General features: G+C 37.9%; 1 protein-coding gene across 2 annotated transcripts in view; it reads right to left on the bottom strand.

The window, feature by feature from the left end:
* The window catches only part of Adgra3 (adhesion G protein-coupled receptor A3), a 120466-nt gene that overhangs the window by 34726 nt on the left and 64009 nt on the right, over positions 1-21731 (bottom strand). For both annotated transcript variants that reach the window (XM_020184406.2, XM_074042529.1), the window contains 4 exons: positions 16872-17073; positions 15498-15653; positions 5730-5891; positions 2916-3119 (listed from right to left, as the gene is read on the bottom strand). In XM_020184406.2, coding sequence (XP_020039995.1) covers positions 2916-3119; positions 5730-5891; positions 15498-15653; positions 16872-17073 — 724 coding nt within the window. The remainder of the gene's footprint in view (positions 1-2915; positions 3120-5729; positions 5892-15497; positions 15654-16871; positions 17074-21731) is intronic.

The following is a 21731-nucleotide window of genomic DNA, read 5'->3' as shown; positions in this document are numbered from 1 at the left end:
CAAAGACCGATTATAATGTGTTAGGTAAGACTTCTTGGAGGTGATATTTCTGCTGGGTCTTAACATATAACTAAGGAGTTGGGGAAGGCAAGGAAGGAACACAGAATTCACGTGAGTCTGGCCTCAAAACACCCAAGTGTTGGGGAGAGGAACCAAAAAGTCTGCCTCTAGACAGAGGGGAAGGAAGTGGAAAGACATGGAGGAGGAGAGCTAATGTCAAACAAAGAAGTCACTCAACAGACTGCTCAAGAGCCATTTGACCTCAAGGGAGGGACAGGACAATTTCCCATCTAGACAGATTCAGGGGTACTGCTCATGACACACACCAGGGACAGCACAGGCACTGAGAGCCTCCATGGAGGGGGAAGCTCACAGATGCTCTGCTCTACACGCACCAGCCATTCAGCAATTGAAAGGTCTGGACAGTACTCTCCACAGAAGAACCAGCAGGGCAGGGGAAGCACTCAGACTGAAGCAGTAGCTACTTGCTAGATGATAAGAAAGTTTCAATACTTTATTAACTGGTGGGGTCACAGCTGGTACATGCTAGTCAGTTATCAGTAGCCTGAAGCCACCCAATCCACCACAGAAGGATGGACTTTTAAGAACAGCCTAGAGACACAGGGAAAAGACTGAGTAAGAACTTGCAATGAATTTGCAATGGTTTGGCCACTACAGATGGCTCCTGAATTAAGATGGTTTGATTCACTATTTTTCAACAGCGAGAAATACATTCAGTAACTGTACTTTGAATATGTAAAGATTTTTCCCCCAGGATAGTAATATGTAATACCAAACTCTCTTGCCATGAGATTCCAGAACTAAACAACCAAGACTCCAGTGTTCTGTGCTGCTACACTGTCGAGTCTAGAAGGTCAGGCATACTCAACGCATTTTTGAATTAAGATATTTTCAACTTACAATAGGTTTATCAGGATGCTACCTAATTGTAAGTCAAAGAGCATCTGTACGGAATGAAAGTCCAAATGAGGCTATGGTGAAAGCATGTTAGGAAGCACAAATTCACAAACCACACAGCAAGCAAATCAAGTAAAACACTTAGTGCTAACTGAAGGCATCCTTTATATGGGATTAACTTCATATGCTAGAATATGCCTCCATTTAAAGGTAATATAATCAATTATCGGATATTGTCTAAATACTTTAGTCAAAGGATTGAAAAGAATTATGCATGGGAAAGAATAAAACCTGCCCTTGCATAGTTTATTTAATTCATTCATTCATTTATTCATTTTTGTGGTACTGTGGTTTGAACACAGGGACTGATGCTTGAAAGCAAGTGTTCTACCACTTCAGTAATGCCTCCAGCCCCTAACATAGTTCCATATATGAAGGAAATAATCCCTTAAAAATGATAAAGCTTAAGTACATTTTACACTGTGGATGTTAAAATTTTTAACTAATTTTGTGTCATGAAGGATCTGTTCTTTTTTTCATTCAGTTTAATCGTGTCCATCGATGAGGCATGAATAATAATGTAATATGCTTTTGCTCTCTGGCCACAGGATAACCTTAAAAGGATAGAAGAGCATGAAATTGGCAAATCCGAGGATGTTCACTTAAAGCTTTCTACTTTATCCAGTAAAAACTCTTCTTTCACTGAGAGGTAAGTTGTGAAATTGATAAAATGTAAGGTTTCATCATTTTAGTCCTTTTCTACCCAGCTGTGATTATCTAGGCAGAAGGACTCATCAATTTTTAGTGCTCCTCAATAACGCATGCCTCTTCCTCGTGGGCTTCTGCATGTTGCCATCTCTATCATCTTTCACAGTATGATTTTATCAGTAAAAGCTACAGTAAGAAAAGCTGAGGTCTATGGGTGTAAGCTGGTCCAAGTACTTTCACAGGACCGAGAGGAACAGATAAATCTTGCTGATTTTCCTCAGAGTATGTGGCATCAAATAATTGTATTTCTTCTTGTGACCTAGTTGAGTTTACCTCAGATGGCTGTGATATTTCTAAATTTAGGAAATTAGCTGTCCTTATGGGCACGGTGGGGGAGGGAGGAAGGCAGAGAAAAACACTACAAATATATTAACTATTCATTCATGTATCTGACACTTCCTGGGCACCTACGGTGCCAGTAAGAACAACTAACACCTATCTGATCAATTAGTATGTATTCATTAAAATGACTGGGAACACTGTTTGTAATGTCATTCAGGGAAAAGCCAGAAACAAAGGAAGCTCTTTTAGTTGAGCTTTAGTTGAAAACCACAGAGAACACAATAGCATACACCCAAACAAAGCTAAAATACAAAATGTGGATCCATTAGCATGTTGGAGCTCTGTCTCAGACTATTAGCTTTCATATGGTTTAGTGAAACACATTTATACCCCGATTTTAAAAGTCACTAAGAATACCTTCCTTTTTCCTGCTCCAATAAAATACACATTTTTTGAATATATATATTACATACTTGCACCTCTTTGCCAAAAAAACTTGATATTCAGCTTGGCTGATTAAATGTCCAGCCTAAAGCCTGACTTCTCCATTAGGTAAGAAGGCACAGTAATAAGGACCCAGAATATTTCTAAAGACCCATGAAAATGTTTTAATGTCTTAAAATCAGAAGCAAAAATACCCCCAAGTTAAAGAAAATGTTTTAATACGTAATGCCAATATAGCTGCCTTTTTTATACTATTGCAATCATAAAAGTAACTTTTGATGTGGAGAAAGGGGACCTCAGAGCAAAAACGCCAAGGGCCCATGAAAAGTTATTATGGTATGAATTTCCTTTAAAATTCTTCTTCTTGGTCTAAATTTCCTTTAAAACAACAGCACAATATCCCCACACTTCTAACTGCCTCCCCATTTACTTTCAAAGGCAAAGACTTTGAGTGTTCTAAGCTGACCCTGCATAGTTTTAAAGGCTTAGAGACCATAACCTACCTTTAGTGCCAGACTTGAAAACGTACTGGAAACATTGCACTTAAAGCTCAGCTGCTTGTCTAGATTTCCGTCGGGATCCCGCCTTCCATAGTCGGAAAGTCCTGTGCGGTCGGAGGCTGCCACTTTCTGGAACACGGTGCAGGTCATCCCCGTGAAGCCAGCAGCCTTGATGACATAAGCTTCCAGAGCAATATTGGGTGAATACTTCAAGTCAACGAAAGAGGAGTTAAGGAAAGGTTTATAATCCCAAGAAAAGCACTTCCAAGACTTTTTAAACACTAACACTGCACCTGTAAAACCACAAAGCCCAAGTTCTTATAAAACAAAAAATGTGAAGGTAACTGAAAAAGACCCTGTAAGGCAAAAAAAAGACTAATGAAGAGGGAAAAAACCTAAGTTGCAAAGAAATCAGGAATAAATCAGAAGTTAATTAAAAATAACTAGTGGGACCCAGGATACTGCATGAAGGTAAAGCACTTGCCTAGGTATGTATGCAACAAATAATTTCAAAAGTATCTTGCAAGAAGCCACAAGCTAAAAATGGAAGTTTCTTATTTTAAAAAGCAGCTATACCAATCAGAGGATTCCTTAATGATCACTCTATAGGAAGAAATGGAAGGAATTATTAGGGCTTGGGGGAAAAAGCTTGACCCTTCTGCCCACAGTCACTCTCTCCTACAGTAAGATCAGATTAACACTCAGCACTAGCTTCACCAAGAAAAATTTTGCATTGACTCACTCCAAAGCTGTTTATTTAGAAAAGAAAGGGAGGTGTTGGTCCAAGTATAATAGATAAATAGATTTAAGAAGTAAATTAGGCCAGAAAAATCACTTGGGAAAGATGGCACCTGACGCCTCAAAATTTTCAAGGAATTAAAGAATGAGCTGAACACAGGGGACCCTGTCAATACCCACTGCCACCATGCTCACACACTGGAGGCGCTCCAGCACCTTTTGCATTGTCAGAACCACCCCAGAGAGGTGCAAGAAGTGACAAGGTGACAAGCATCACTTCCAAAAGCAGCAAGGTGACAGGATTTACTATAAATTCTAAGGACAATGTAGTATTTCTTTTTTGTAAAAAAAAAAAAAAGGATAATTACACCCTTACCACACAGGCAAGCCAGCACTCCAAGTACTATAAGTACCGTATATGGACAGGGTCCACTTTTTTTTTTCTTTTAAGCATAGGACCTTGGTGCAAAATACATTCAAATCCATTAGAAAGACAGGATATAAACTGAAAACTATGAGAAGTAAGGTAGAATTTATCAAGAACCACACATATGGTAGAAAATAATTACTAGTTCCCAAATTTTTCAAGAATAAACAATGTTCGCTTTAGTTTTTGCCTCACAGATTAAGCACTGTGAGAAACTATATTTCTAATAGTGTGCATTGCAATCTTTTGATGGTCAAACACACATATTAAAAAAAAAAAGACAGAACTTCAGATAAGTAGCAGTGATCATGCCAAAACCTCAGTTAAAAGGAAAAATCTGTCATTCTGTGGAGATCTTCATCTTTACCTATGCTGAGGCCATATCATTTTTACTTATTAGAGCAGACATTCCCCCATCACCACTACCAGTCACGGCTTCCATAGTTTCAGTTACCTGTGCTCGAACACAGTCTGAAAATATTAAATGGATATTTCCAGAAAAAATAATTTGTAAGTTATAAATAACTTTGATCACAGTATATTGTTTAAATTCTATCTTATTATTAGGAGCTGTTGTTAACCTCTTACTGTCCCTGACTTGTAAATCGAACTTCACAAATATGTACATGTAGGAAAAAAATGCAGAACATAGCTCTACAGCACATATAGAGGCAGTGCTGTGCACGGTTTCAGGCATTCACTGTGGTCCTGGAACACTCCCCAGGGACACACCAGGTGGGGAAAGGAGAAGTCCAACTCCTGCAACCTGTTCACAAGTTGAAATGGTGTGCAAAAACCCACTGTGACCTTTACCATATCCTTGGGGTTTGCACAAGAACAGGTAAGGTTCTGAGGATGGGATTTAAACTGGGTCTCAGTGGCTGGAAAGGACATAAAATGACAGCTGGTCTCAAGTAAGGACATGTATCTGAGAGTGAAACTACTGCGAATCATGCTGTAACACAGTAGCTATGTTGGGTACAACAAAACATGGAATCGTTAAAAAAGTCTTAGAAATCAATGGGAAAATTAATCTCAAATTATAAACTCCGAGACCCCAGCAAATAGTTATGAAATGAAAATCAAAGACAAAACCAGAGCCTGATTTATAAGGGAAGAACACAGTATTCACTGTATTTATTAGTTTATTTAGAAAAAAGTAATATACAAAGAAATTTATAACAGTTAAATTTAGCATAAATAAAGTGCAACGCTTTTTAATTGAGTGATTTTATGCCAGTAGCTTCACAAGTGCTGGAGGGCATGCCAGTTCTCTTGACACTGAACCTGGGCAAGCGATCAGACACTCTCCCAAAACATCCTTCGGGGCCCAGAGCAGAACATTAGCTCGGATGGACTGGGGGTAAATGCCAGTACAGCAATACAATAATGTTCTTATTTTTGTTGTAGACACAATCTCAGTGGATTAGATGGTGACAACCATTCAGATTACAGACTAAAAAAGTATTTTCCAGTTATCAAGAAAATGGATTACTCAAAAGCAAAATTAACTTTTAAGATGTTTTCGAGAATGACATTCTGTACCATTCAGCAGTAACAGAAAATAATCGGGAAGAGCCCTGTCTCTTTACAGTTAGAGTTACCATAAAATGAATCTTTCTCTTAGAAGCTGATGGTAATGTCACACTTACTGTTGAGTAGACATGAGCCCCGTTGGCTAGCCGGTGTGCTGCGATGCGCTGCAGACACTGAACGATTCTACTGCAGGCTTTAGCTTCCCTCTGTGCCAGCCACAGGACGCGCTCGTCAGCCAACATGATGTTGCTAGCGATATCCACCATCACATCACCCAGCTATCGAACACCCAGGGGAAAAGAGAAAGATCTTGAAAGCCATGAGCAAACTGTCTGATAGAATCAAAATCCTAAAGAGACTGTAAGAATGGCCTTCAGTCATGCATGAAAATCCCATAGGCACTTTACTCATTTCTCATTAAAACATCTTCAAACATAAATAGCACATTCAATTAAGGTCATTTGGTAATACTTAGCTCACAACAGTGTACTTAACTAGTCACCACACCAGTAATGACAAGAGTGCCATGTGGTATCTCGAACCAAGGAAAAGAAAGGCAATTAGATTAATTAAGGAGAAAGATGTCGCATGACCCCAAAATGAATAGTTCTTGACTCTTCCTCTGGAAAAAACTACAAATACTTTAAGTAAGCATTAGCTTAGATCAAACTCTATCATTATTTAAAAATACACAATGCCTACCTCTTTGATCCCATAACGTTCAAAATTACAGACACACACAACTACTGCAAGGTGCTCGTATGTGCTATGCAATCTCACTCCTCTGTACCCTTGTTTACACCTGTGAGGTATGAAGTGACCTAATGAGAAAAATTTAGTAAATGAAGTGAGGAAAACAAACAGTGAAGAGGTGAGTACCTCTTAGGACCTTTTTTATGTGGTGGCTGTGAGTCCTGAAGCATTCATTGAGTGGGAAGCAGGAAGGAGTTCAAGGTAGAAGAGACAGCATGTACAAGGGTACAGAGGAGTGAGATTGCATAGCACATACGAGCACCTTGCAGTAGTTGTGTGTCAGGAAATGCCAGTGTAATGTCAACTGAGTACTATTTTACTATGACTTGGACATCCCACCACAGAGAAACACACTATACCGTCCAGCTAACGAGACATAGTAGTGCTGAGGGAGTTTGTGTCAGCAGTGTCCATGAGGGGAAATCGGTGGCAGAGAGGACAAACACTTCCAAAGGAAGAGAAGAGCATTTGCAAGCCAGCTGGTCCTGTCATCACGAAGCAGTCATCAAAGGTGTTTAAGTTCCAATGCCAAACCAGAAAGCCACGGCTGTTTTAGAAGATGACTTCTGATCATCCCAAAAGATCCCAGCTAAGATTTTCAACCATGTTCTCCATCCAAAACTCTTCACAGGATGTGTAATGAGAGTTGTGGTGGTTTTGGAATTTCAGTCACCCCACCATGGATTATTTTGCAAAGACAGACCTGTGGAAATCTATCAGATCCAACCCTAGAACCATGAGGTGAAGCAGCCTCAGTAAGTACAAAGAAGCAGACAGCACTTTCAGTGCCGATGACTACAGTATGGGCTATACACTTCGCCTCTCACTGCCCCACTCCCTTTATTTGTAAATGGGGCAACAACAGTTCTGTCTTTTCTCAACCTTATGCACATCAAATTCCAATCATAAATAAAAGGTTTCTAAAACCATGCTTGGCACAAGGCAAGCCCTCAAAAAATGTTGGCTCTTCTTATTTTATTGCTCTTTTTTAAAAACAAAAAATAACAATCCATAGATCTCTCTTTTAAGATGTGTGGCTCTAGAAGAAGTGGTAAGAGGAGGGAATTTTCTAAGTTTTTGTTCATATATAAATAGAACAAACAAAACTAACTTTTTGCCTTCTTAAAGTCCAACCTCCAACCAGGATTCAATTAAAAAAAAAATTATTCTCTACTGCACTTAAGTTTCTATTATTGTTACAACTACTTCCTTATTTTATCTCCCTTAGAACAGGGACAATACAATTTTCATTTGTATTTACACCCTTACTCACGTGTGTAAGATTTAGTATAGAAGCCAACAGCTATCATGATTACTTACTCAATGTTTATCAATGTTCATTTACAACGTTCATTGACTAAATTTTTAATGAGGGACAACGTAAGACAGAAACTGTCCTGAGCAATAGAGACACTGCAGTGAAAGAAACACACACGCTCCATACTCAGGCTGACAGTCTAGTGAAGAGAACATAAAATGTGCATATACTTCCAGCTATAAAAAAATGATTCAGATTGTGGTAACTGCTACAAAGAAAGTAAGTACAGAATAAATTTTAAAAATCAGAGAAGGAAATAAGCTAAAGAATAATAACATTTAATCTAAGCACTATTATAATGGACTCCCAAACCTAAGGCATTAATTAACAAGATCACCTGACAGAAAATGTAGTCATCAGGCATGGTCTGGGAATGTGGGAGGTTAAAATGAGAAGACCACTTGAATTCAGGAGTTAGGGACCAGCCTGCAGCCTGAGCAACATAGAGAAGCCTCACCTTAAAAAATAAGTAATAAATAAAAAAGAAGGAAGGAAGAGAAAAAAAACAAAAGGAAGGAAGAAGATAAGAGGAAGGAAAGAAGGAAGAGGTGAGGAGAGGAAGGGGAGAAGAAGGAAGAGCAGAAAGAGAAGCTGCTGCTATTATGAAGCTTTGTAGAACTTCACTCAGCTCATTTTGTATGATTCATGGCAGTATTAGTGTCCCAGTACGTTTTCCTACTAACAATAGGTATGGGGAGAATCCCATTCTACCAGAAGCCCTTATTTCTTAGCGAGTTCTGAAAAATGGGTATCGACTCTTGATATCCCAGTTACTGAATCTGTCAATCAGACATTTATACACAGATTAGATCAATACATCCCAACTTTAAATGTGAATTCACAGTACTTGGAAAAGCTTAAGTTTTTTGTGTGCTATAGTTATGTATCGTTACTTCAAATTTTTATACAAAAATTAAACAGGTCAAAGAGACGAAGTTGTCAACATACTCTGGGACTGTCAGAAATAAAATTCCAACTGGCTACAAAAAAACTTAGGAAATAAAGCAAACAAAACTACTGATTTTACTTTAAGACACTAAAGAAATTATGAACTTGTTTAATTTTTTACAGATTTAAATATGGGCTTTATGGGACTCTGAAATAAGACCTGATAGACATGTCATCTCTCCTGAAAAATTATGATTAAAACATGTCTGAAGAACTACTATAATTCCAGTCCTGCAGTACAGGAATGCAGCCTGCATTAATCATTATACAGAAAATAATTTCCTATAAGAAGGAAGAGACAATAATTGTGATGGCTTCAGCTGAGAACAAGCAATTTTTCTCATTATTTGACACCAAATGGCTGAGAGCTAAGGAATATGTCAAAATATTCCTTAGACCAGATAACCACAAAATGCTCTGTGCTTCTGTGGCTTGGTTACAGAAGTAGTTCTGAATCTGTCACAGTGGCAAAAGAGAATGCAAAAAGGATAAAATGAATGAAAAGTTACGTTGGATTTAAAAGTGTTCCTGAAATCTGACACACAAAGAGAGTTTAAAAACAGCAACTAGCTAGCATTAAAAGCACTGCATTTCTCCTTGGCCTCATTCCCTGAAGGCCATTCCAGCCACAAAAGGGTCAGAAGGAATCAGGCACCTGTTCATGCACCTGTCACACTGAACTGTGAGGACCACTGAAAACATGTGTGAATGCTCTTTATCAAAGATGAAACAGGGAAGAAATGAAAACACCACATGAATAACAACGAAAGTGCTCAGTGCCATAGGTTAGGCTGTATGAGACAGACCATTCCCTGTTCTTAACATTTATGGTTTGGAATTTGAATCAAAATTAGGTCAAAATCATCTGTAAATTTAAAAAATTTCTGATACATTTTCATGTTAAACAGGGAAAATAATACATAAACTTGATATTTAACTTTATTATAGCAGGCATATAGTGTTTGACACTGAAGACAGAATATGCATGTACCTTAGAGTTAAACAGTCCTGGGTTAAGACTTCAGGTCTGTCAGTTACAAGTCAGATGTCCCTGAACAAATTAGGTAGTCTGAGAACCAGTTTGCTCATCTATAAAACAACTGAGACCTGAAACCCTGTGAGAAGAGCTGAGAATGCCTCATTCCAAGGTAAAATTAAAACAAAGAATGCCAGAAGACAAATACCTCCTCAAACACCTAGTCAAAATGTAATAAAGCAAGGCATGGTTTTTTAGGAAAAGCCCAGTGCCTTATGCATTTTTCTCATTTACATTTGCAAGCAAAGAGCAGCCAGGAAGCTCTACCCTATGTAGTCAAAGTAGCCAGCTGAGTAGCTGTTTGGGGGCAGCTAAAATGGAGATGAGAAGTAGAAGTGACATGTCATCCAAACTTGATTCCAAGGACACAGTACCAACATCATCATCTCTATCACGGCTGGTACTACCACTAAGTTTAAGTACTCTTCATATTTTCTCTGAATTACAGTTAAGTAAAATACGGAGAAAAGTGTCCTAAGATGTGTGCTTACTTTCAAGGAGGAAGTGCTCTTACTCATGGCAGAGGTACCCTGCGTGCTGCAGGCCCCATTTCAGGCTTCTTAGCCGCTAGCTCAGCTCAGCATTCAATATCAACAAGCGGTCTCACTGTAATCATCATCGGGATTACAGCTCTGATTTTACTGCAGTGCAAAAGTAAAGAGAAAAAATGAGGAGGGGGAACAGGTGAAAAGAGGAGAGGAAAAAGAGGTTAGGACAACATTGCATGGAATAAGCATTGCATTTATTCTCCGTTTTCTTGTAGAAAGGATCTGTGGTAGCTTACCAAAACAATAATAGATCTTTAATTAACAAAACATAAACAGTAATGAGGAGAAATCGAAAACAAGAGGAAAAAAGAGACATACATAAAAATGTGTCAATGGCAGAGCAACTATGACTAGGGAAACTCTGATTCTTGATGTGTTTCTTATCAAGGCAACAAAGACGATTTTACAACTATGAACACAAAGGAGAAGATTTTCACAAGGCAGACAAAGTTGCTTTTATAAAAAAATTCTTGGGACCTTTAAGCCATTCAAGAGAGACAGATTTTAATGGGCAACACCTTCATCCACCTTTACAACAAATGAACTTGTAGGATTTCTTCCAAGCACCCAAGGAAAGCAGTTTGGAATTAGGTTTCTTTCTGATTATAAAATTGTACATGCCTTCCGCTTTCTGAAAGTATGGAAGACTAGACTCTGGATGCCTCTCCTGAAAAAACGTGAAAACACTGAAGGAAACAAAGTTATCTTTGTAAATACAACATCCTCCAGAGGCCAAAAGTAATGACAGCAGGAATCCTAAGGGCTTGACAGCGAGCTGGGCTCTGACTTCAGCACAAGGCCTCACAGAAGCCAAAGGAAGGTCACCTGTAATAGTGTAGATAACCAAAGGAGAGCAGCACCATCAGTGTCAGGGTCAGCCAGCAGTAACTTAGCTCTCACAGACGTCTCCACTAAGGTACACAGCAGAACAACATTTTTTTTTTCTCTGAAAATTTATAAATACAAGTTGACCTCCACACAGAGCAGAGGTCTGACTTCATGCTATTTTAGTGGTATGAAGACCATTAAGCTAAGAATTAATTTCAAAGTGAGTCCCCAGGACTGGTACAGTGGCTCAAGTAGTAAGGGTGCCTGCCTACCAAGTGTGAGGCTCTGAGTTCAAACCCTAGTGCTGCCAAAAAAAGAACCAAAGTGAGTCCCCAATCTTGGTAGTGTCCCTGGACTATTAACAGAAGCAAATTAATATGATAGGGAAGTGAAGTCTTAGCCCATTCTCATGGAGGCCTCTCATCACCAATATTTACCCACACTTTTAAAGGCTCTTAGCCAATGTACAACCAGAAAAAAGGAAAAAAAAAAAACAGTACATGGATACATTTTATATAGGAACAGATAAACTAATAATTATTTGCTGATGACCTAACTGTCTAGATAACCACTGATAACAGCAAGATTGTATGAATTAATTCAGCAAGGTAACCACACACAAGGTTGACGGTTTCAGTAAGTCATGATGAAGGAAAACAGAATATGAGCTACAAAAAAGGACTAAGTCCTTAATACTAGCTTAAATTTTTTAATTTACTTTTATTTTGGAAAATTATGAACAAAATATGGTATACAGAATTTGGGTTTACACACTGTAACACTAAGAAGAAAAGGAGGGAGGGAGCGAGGGAAGGAGGAACAAAGGAAGAGAGGAAGGAGAGAAGAAGAAAGGGAGGGAGGTAGGGCGGAAAAGGAGGGAGAGCAAAAGAAATAAATGTATAGGATAGATGAAACAGGTTAATGAATACTAAAAATTATTGAATCTAGGTGAGAGGATAACACAGACCTAATGATAATATTCTCTAATACTTTTGAAATTTTCCAATAAAAATGTTCTCCAAAAGAAAAAAATTTTAAATGAGCAACATAAGGGTAAAAGATACGATAGTGGTTCCCAAAACCTATGGCAAAGACACTGTTCAGCATCACCTGGAACAGACAAGCAAGGTAAATTCTTAGAACCCACCCCAGAATTACTGAATCAGAAACTGGGAATGGGGAAAGGCAGAGGCTCAGAGCAGCAATCTCTGTGCTTATGTCCTGGGGAAATCACAAAGCTAGACACTCAGCAAGTGAGACAATGGGGGGAAAAAAATGGAAAAGCTAGAAATAAAAAAGAATCATAACAGTCAAAACAGAAGTGGTTACTTTAAAATGAATAAATGAAAGAACTATAAATTTGTAAAAACTGTACATAAACATGAACTAAATGAACTTAGTGGTAAACTAGCCTAAGGGGCATATCTCACTCACATATTTTACACTGGAGCACAACAAAAGATTGTAAGGCATAACCAAATCTACTCCTCATGCACCTTCTTATCTTCTGAAATGGATACAGATTGACTCATAAGAAAAATCACTCTAGTAAATATGCAATAGACACTTATGTTGCCTGATAGACAACCTTCAACTGTTTTTAAAAGACTACTAAATGCATCTTTTAGATCTGACAATTTGATAGCTTTTAGTACCTGTCCTAAGAAAACAGAGCTTGCATTGGCTAGACTCAATCACAGTTTAAAAAGTGACTGCTTCACAATATTTTAGTTATGAAATTATCCATAGCAGAGCAACTTGTTGGACATAATTCAAAAAAATCAATTTAATTATTTGTGCATCTTAGCTATATGCATTTTAGGATCTCTTAGCATAATTTAATGCTGTGGTAATTAACTTAAAATGAAGCCCTTACACCACAGAATTTCTTTTTACTACACTAATAAACAGTGAACAGTACCCTACAGTTTCCACAGAATTGTGTAGTATGTCAGTCACCACCTCCCAGGTAATACTACATTTATAACTGTATGATTCAATCCTGAATATTTTTACCATTTTTCCTATTTAATAAGTTGCTGTCACTTGTTTCCAAAGGAAATGAGTAACTTTATTATATTAACCAGTAAAAATGACAGCAATCTCCTTCAACCTAAATTTTTAGTAATAAAACACAATTTTTAAAAAGAAATCTCCTTCATTGCTTCCAGGATCACAAGAGAATTAATTTCACAACCCTGTAAAACTAGACTAAAGTTTTGCAACTATTTTCGAAATAGATCCACCTGAAATTTCTCACTTGTGCATACAAACTCTGCAAGTTACAGGGGGAACATACCATTCCCTTTTTAAAAATTAAAAAAGGTGCATGATGAATCGACAACTCACATCTACTTTCAATTCAACAGGGTGCTTCCACCTAAGAACATATCAAGACAGCAGACTGTTCCTTCCACACACTGGCAAACAGTTAAACAACGTGCACCACGGAGCACCATGTGCTCACCAAGTTGAGAGGTAAGCAAGAGCTCCTCACATCAAACAGAGCAGCCAGGGAAAGAATATGTATTATAATTTTGCATTGAAAAATCTTTTTCAGTGCTCACATTCCAAATGTCATTACAATTATTCCAGTTGAATGTTTTACTCCACTTTCAGAAAGAACTACCCATCATGTGGGCAGCTAACCTGTGATTACAAGCAATAGCAAACAGACAGCAATAGTAGCGGTTAGCTTCTACCAGTGCTAAGAAAACTTACCATAGGGAAGCAGCTGTGCCCAAACGCAATCAAGCAGCAGGAGTGTCCATTAGAAAACCAGTTTCCAAGTTCAGATAACAATGCTGATGTCACCAGTTTGCTGAGTCCCTTTTACATACACATACCTATTTTCCTTCCTTTAGTAACTACATCCCATCAAATAAAGGACCTAACACACTAGGGCAGTGGTTCTGAATGTTACCATCAAAATGCAAGATATAGCCAGGTGCTAGTGTCTCATACACCTAATCCTAGCTAGTTGGGTACCTGAGGTTGGAAGGATAGTGGTTCAAGGACAGCCCTCAGCAAAAAAAGTTTGTGAGACTACCACCTCAATGGAAAAAAAAGCTGGGTGTGGTGCCATGCACCTGGCATCCCAGCTACAGTGGGAAGCATAAAACAGGATTGTAGTCCAGGCCCAATACCTTATCTCCAAAATAAACACAGCAAAAAAGAGCTGGAGGTGTGGCTCAGGTGGAGCCTAGCAAATGCAAAGCCCTCTGTTCAAACTCCACCCCACCCCACCCCACCCCCCAAAAAAGCAAGATACTAACAGATATTAATTATACCAAAAAAAAAAATTCTTGAATAATTTAGGTAAACAAGGCATATTATTTTTACCTTTCAACAAATCAATGGATCCAAGATGTCCTACATAAAGAAATACACAGGCTTTGTTTAACCAGTGTGTTCCCACAGCTGTCCAAGACAAGATGACATTGTACTGAAAGAGTTAATGCAAAAAACACTTCTGGATCAGAGATGAGGAGGGACTCTGGATCTGCTTCCAACCCTGAATCTGACATAACTCTGTACCCCTTGATAAACCACTTAATTTTCACTAATCCAGATTCCTTCTACCTCCGGAATTCATTTTTGGTGTAGGTAGTCACATCACACAAGAAGCAATATGCATAAAGTTCTCACATAGCTTAAAAGTTACGGCTTAAGGAAACATTAACTTTGCCTCTTAAAAATTACTTAGAATATTTTCTAATTTGCTACTCATTCACTCTAAAATTTGTCATTGTTCTTATTTTCTCCTCAAGGATACCAAGTTAACAAACATAGTTTTAACATGGCCCAGTAAAAACAAACCCCTTCACAAAGTCACTAAGCTTTTTTTCTTAGTTTCTAACTTATATGTATAGGTATATAAGTTGTACATATTTGTGGGGTATCGTGATGTTTTGATACATGTATTTGTTGTGTAATGTTCAAATTAGGATAATTCTTCAAGCAAGTATCATTTCACTAAATTTTTATAACTTTTATGTTCTAATCATTTGGAACTTCAAAAAAGTTTCTAAGCAGCCTCTTGTTTCTCCAGGACATTATGAAAGCCAATCAGTCAGCTGACAATAAGATTTGGTTAACTAAAACTCATAGTATGTAGGAGCACAGGGCTATGTCCATACAAGAAATCCCAGAAGGCAAAATAAGCAGCCAAGGGTACCTCACAGCATGGAGGCAAAAAGCTGCTTTTCCCATAACCACCTCTGTGTATCATGGTTCTGTAACAATGAAGAACTGACAGTCTACCTTCATGTCCCAACAACACACAGGTTACTACAACAGCTGCAGCACAAATTTCTGGAGGACAATTATGGAAATTAAAAGGTGTATGTAGGTCAAACAAAGCAAACACAAACAGGCTTTAAAAATCTAAATTAAACTCTGTTCCATTATCATTTGTTGACACTGTATGCTACAAATCTAACTTTAAAAATACCTCTTTTGATTTTTCCTCCTTGGTAAATCTTCCAAATTTTTCTATCATTTCAGCCACAAATATAACATCCATTTTGTCAGAAAAGTTGGCGGCTTCCACGGTGTAAGCCAGTAATTGCCGAGCTGTTGCCACAGCGTTTGTAAGATTGAGAGGCATCTACATAAACAGGCAAATAGAAGCACTTTACAAAATGACCAGCAAAATTTTGACATTTTAACTCTGAATTTCAAAACATGGCAATGAATGGAAACTATTATTTATTTACTTATCATTATCTTAAAATGCTTTTTCAAACCCAAGAAAACTGTAATTTTAAATGAAACTAAAGTGAGGGAATTTTTTTAAACTTGGAATGATATCTAAAAACATAACCCAGTAAACATGCTGCCCCATCTCCAGCTCTCTGCTTGTTCAAATTCTAAGCACACCTCCCTCCCAATTGCTCAGAAAGAACTTCCTGAGTACTCCAGCTGGGAGAGATCGATCCCTGCCCCGAGCTCCTCCTGCAAAAATGTGAACTGCTTATTTAGTACTTATCTTTACTGTCATGCACTGCCAGTAATGTTTTACATTTGCTTATTTATTGACTTAAACACTGACTTAGCAAAAAGGGTAAACTAGTGCTAAGGAGCTGAAAAAAATGCCTAACACAGAAGCCACCTTCCAAGTGCTTATTATCCGAAAGAGTTAATCAAGGCCTGGACTGTGTTCACCATGACAGGCATGTACACCACGCCCAGCTTATTTGTTGAGATGGAATAACCCTAACTTTTTGCCCAGGCTTGATCCATGATCCTCCTGATTTCTGCCTCCCAAGTAGCTGGGATTACAGGCAAGAGCCACTGTGTCTGGCTATAAGGGGATTATAAATGAAACCCAAGATGTGACTTTCCATGTGGTCTGGAACCATGGCTAGGATTCTATCTGGTTGATGCAGATAATAAAGGTAAAAAAGTCATGCAGTAAATAGAAAGAAGGATGTCATGAAGCACCTAATCCCAAAGACAGACAAATCAACTGAAGTATTTATACCAAATCTTTATACATTACCTAGTATTTAAAAAAAAAAAAAAAGAAAAGAAAAGAAAGCCAGGTGTCATAGGTGGGTCATTCTTGTAATCCTAGCTACTTGGGAGACTGGAGGTCAGGAGGATCACAGTTTGAGGCCAGCCCAGGCAAATAGTTTATGAGACCCCCCTCATCTCCAAAATAACCACAGCAAAGTAGACTGGAGGTGTGGCTCAAGAGGTAAAGTGTCTGCTTTGCAAGCACAAAGCCCCAAGTTCAAATCCCAGTCACACCAAACAAACAAAAACAAACTTACATGTTTGATTTGAATACCATGTTTTCTTCATAACTTGAGTGACTAGTTACCTGATTAAACATATAGAGAACTCTAGTGACATCATTTGCATACTGGCAGCGAGAATAATCATCATCTGCCCAAAAGCCACCTCTGTCACATCTGCGCCAAGCCTTTCTCTCATCCTGTGGGCTCCCAGGATAGATCCCACTGCCATGAGTGTTCCGCGTACACTGCAGATATGCAGTAATGCCTGCCAATGTCCTGGGCCACCTACAGGTGAACACAAAACCGTGTAGTTAGAAAAACAGAGGTAATCAAGACATGCGGAGGAAAAACCAAGGATTAGGACCTATCTATAATCACAGAGAAAAATCAAGAAGAAACACAACTCCTTGAAGGTTAAAGACCTATAATAAAGATTTAAAAAACAAAAAATTAACATGGACTGCTGGAGGCATGACTCAAGCAGTAGAGCACCTGCCTAGCAAGCACCAGGCCCTGAGTTCAAACTCCAGTATTGCCAATGTTAACACTGACTAGTCTGCTTTAACCCACCAGCTGAATATATTTCAATACCGTAACACAATGAAATGTTTTCTTAAGTCCTAAACAAATGGACAGGGACACTGTGTCACACTTAGTAAAAGAGAAAACTAGTGCTTCTTTTTAGCAAATGTTATTGTACCTCTGGCTTATATAGCCATTAGGCTCTGGCCCAATATAAACACAATTTGGACAAGAATTTTTGCACAAGCATGGTTAGTATATGAGAAGAAAAGGGTACCACAGTAGGTCACAGACGGCATCCTTAGGAAGGTCTTTTTGCAAACATGGCAATTCCATGATTGTTTGGAAAGCTGAAGGATTAGAGTATTGCCATCACAAGTTAAGTGGTATATGTGGCTCACTCTGCTTAGACTGCTGGGGCAAGCATTACAGTTTATGCCCAGCACATGTTTTCCTCCCGGAGTCTGGAATTAGGTACATACTAAGAAGAGAGGGCCTACATGACCAGTCCCCAGTAAAAGGCATGGATGCTAAGTCTCTAATGGGCCTTCCTAGGCAGAAACACTACACAGAAGCTACTGACTTTCCACTGCTGCTCGAGGAGGACAGTCTGGGTGACCCCCAGGCATAAAGGAGCCTACAGTGTCTTTCCCCTTAGGATTCAGCTATGCATCATGCTACATTGACATCATATGTTGTAGCTGTGAGTACAACTCTATACTAAATTCCACAAATGCTTCTAAGAAATTTCTGAACATGGAGGGGTCTTAAGGACCTCAAACACAACACACAACAAAATTTATCAGGGAGAACATACTCGGTATACCAGTAGAGCTCTCTCTCTCTCTCTCTCTCTCTATATATATATATATGTGTGTGTGTATATACCTGTGGCTACATAAACCTGTGATATGATCATCACCCCTCAGGGCTATGAGAAAGCTTTGTTATCTGAGCTCTATTTCTTTAAAACTGGGAATGAAATTAAGGATATTTTCAAAAACTCTCATAAAATACTGGCAAACGAAATTCTACAACATATCAAAAAGATCAATCAAGTTAGTTTCATTCCAAGGATGCAGAGATGGTTCAACATGCACAAATCATTTAATGTAATACAGCATATTAAAACAGAAGCAAAGACAAAAACCTCATGATCATCTTAATAGGTGCAGAAAAAGCCTTTGACAAAATTCAACATGCTTTCATGATAAAAGCTGTAATGAAACCAGTAACAAAAGGAATGTATCTCAATATAATAAAAGTTATATATATATGACAAGCCTAAGCCAACATCATACTAAATGGGGAAAAAAATGAAACCATTTCCCCTACAGTCAAGACTGAAACAAGGGTACCCACTTTCTCTTATTCAACATAATCTTAGAATTCCTAACCAGAGCAATAAGACAGGAAAAAATAAAAGGAATACAAACAGCAAGGGAAGAAGTCAAACAATCCCTATTTGTAGATGATAGAATCGTATACCTAAAAGACCTAAAAAACTCCTAGATAGCATCAGCACAGTAGCCGTTTACAACATCAATTTATAAAAATCAGTAGCTTTTCTATATATCAAAATGAACAGACTGAGAAAGAACATAGGAAAACTATTCCAGTTACAATAGCCTCAAAAAAAAAAAAAACTACTTAGGAATAAACTTAACAAAGGAAGTGAAAGACTGCAATGACAACTATAAACCTTTGAAAAGAAATCCAAGAAGACTACAAAAGATGGAAGGATCTCCCATGCTCATGGATCGGCCAAATAATATAGAGAAAATGGCTATACTACCAAAAGCAATCTACATGTAATGCAATGGCCATCAAATTCCTCTGACATTCATCACAGACAATGAAAAATCAATCCTAAAGTTCATTTAACAGTCAACCCTAAAGTTCATCTGGAAGCACAAAAGACCATGATAGCCAAAGCAATACTGAGCAAAAAAAGAGCAATGCTGGAGGTATCAAAATACTCGACTTCAAACTATACTAAAGAGCCATAGCAATAAAACCAGCATGATACTGGCACAAAAACAGATATGAAGACCAATGAAACAGAATAGAAGATGCAAATATGAATCCATGCAGCTATGCCCACCTAGTTTTTGACAAAGGCACAAAAAACATACAATGGAAAAAAGACAGACTCTTACCAAATGTTGCTGGGAAAACTGGGTATCTGCTTACAGGAAACTGAAACTAGATCCATGCCTGTCACCCTGTACTAGTATCAACTCAAAGTGAATTGAGGATCTTAATATAAGACCTGAAACTTTGAAGCTAGTGCAAAAAGAGCAGGGAACACAATGGAATTAATAAGTATACACAAGGACTTCCTAAGTAGAATTTAAATGGCTCAGCAACTAAGAGAAAGGATTGACAAATGGAACTACATGAAATTAAAAGGCTCTATACAACAAAAGAAATGGTCACCAAACTGAAGAGGCAGCCCCAAGAATGGAAAATCTTTGCCCACTATACATCTGACAACAAATTAACAACCAGAATATACAGGGAACTCAAAAAACTAACCTCCCAGAAAAATCAATGACCCAATAACGAAATGTGCAAATGACCTGAACAGAGCTTTTTCATAAGAAGTCCAAATGGCCAAAACATATGAAGAAATGCTCAACAACCCTGGCAAAGGAAATATAAATCAAAACCACGTTAAGATTCCACCTCATTCCTGTTAGAACGGCTATCATCAAGGACACAAGTATTGGTGAGGATGTGGGGAAAAAGAAACCCTCATACACTGTTGATGTAAATTAGTACAACCATTATGTAAAGCAGTATGGAGGCTCCTCAAAAAACTAAAAATAGAACTGCCATATGATCCAGCAATACTACTTCTAGGGATATATCAGAAGGAATGTAAGTCAGTTTACAATAAAGGCACCTGTACACCCATGTTTATTGCAGCATTATTCATAATAGTTTAGCTTAGCTTAACTATGGAAATAACCAAGATGCCCCACTACTGGTGAATGGATTAAAAAAATGTGGTATTTATATACAATGGAATTTTATTGAGCCATAAAGAAGAATAAAATTTTATCATTTGTAGATAAATAGATGGAACTGGAGAATGTCATCTTAAGTGAAGTGATCCAGGTTCAGAAAACCAAAGGCTGCATGTTTTCTGTCATATGTGGACTATAGACCCAATACAAATACAAATAATATTATGAAAAACACCAAGGGGAGGTCACATGAGAGAGGGAGGGTAAAAGAAGGAATTATAAATGTGAATATGCTTGATGAACTTTTTATATAAGAATGAATATAGAATTGTTAAAACCTGTTGAAATCACCATAAGAAGGGGACTAAGGTAGAAAAGAGAAAAATAGAAGAAATAAACCAATTCCAGTTATAATACATGGAAATGTCACAATGAAACACCCTGTATAGCTTATCTTAAACAAACAAAAGTGTCATTTTTTAACCAAAACAGAGAATAGGAAGGCCAAACAGGTCCTATCTGGGGTACTGGTACCAGTGGGAGAGACCAGATATAAGGAAAGAGGGTAGGAAGGTGAATATGATATAAATATTGTATATACATGTTTGTAAATGGAAAAATGAGAACTACTGAAACTATTCCAGGAATGGTGGGGAAGGATAAAAGAGAATGATAAAAGGGTGAATTCAACTATGGTATATTGTAAGCAGTTCTGTAAATGTCACATTGTACCCCCAGTACAACAATAAAAATAAAATTTTAAAAAGCCAGATGCCGGTGGCTCACGCCTGTAATCCTGGCTACTCAGGAGGCAGAAATCAGGAGGATCACAGTTCGAAGCCAGCCCAGACAAATAGTTCCGTGAAACACTATCTTCAAAAACCCTTGTAAAAATAAGGCTGGTGGAGTGGCTCACGGTGAAGGTCCTGAGTTCAAGCCCCAGAACTACAAAAATAAATAAATAAATAAATAAATAAAATTTAAAAAGAAATTAAGCATGCTTAATACAAGTTACAGGTGATGCATAACAGAGGAACAGCTAAACTGTATCACATCAAAATAGAATTCATTATCAAACAGTACATAAACAAATCAATCAACACTAAACTAAGTCCTATTAATGCAGTGGGAGTTTAATTATATAGTGTCCTAAGGAGTGTCAAAAAATAATTCATTAAGTTAAATAGATGTTTCTTCTACTTTTAAAAACGTAAAACACTCAGAAACCATGAATAAAACAGAAAATCTACCATAAACAGAAAACACTGTATGATTATTTAACAAAAGATGCTAAATATAACAAAATTACGAAATTTATAAAGTACAAGTTGAATCGTATTTTGTTACTGTTTGCTGCTGTTTTGAGACAGGGTCTCACTGTGTATCTCAGGCTGACCTGAACATGCTAGGTGGCCTTGAATTCTCATTCTTTCTGCCTTGCTTCCCAAG

Source organism: Castor canadensis, chromosome 9 (assembly GCF_047511655.1).
Source record: "Castor canadensis chromosome 9, mCasCan1.hap1v2, whole genome shotgun sequence".
NCBI lineage: Eukaryota > Metazoa > Chordata > Mammalia > Rodentia > Castoridae > Castor > Castor canadensis.
This window is presented reverse-complemented; position numbering and strand designations above follow the sequence as displayed.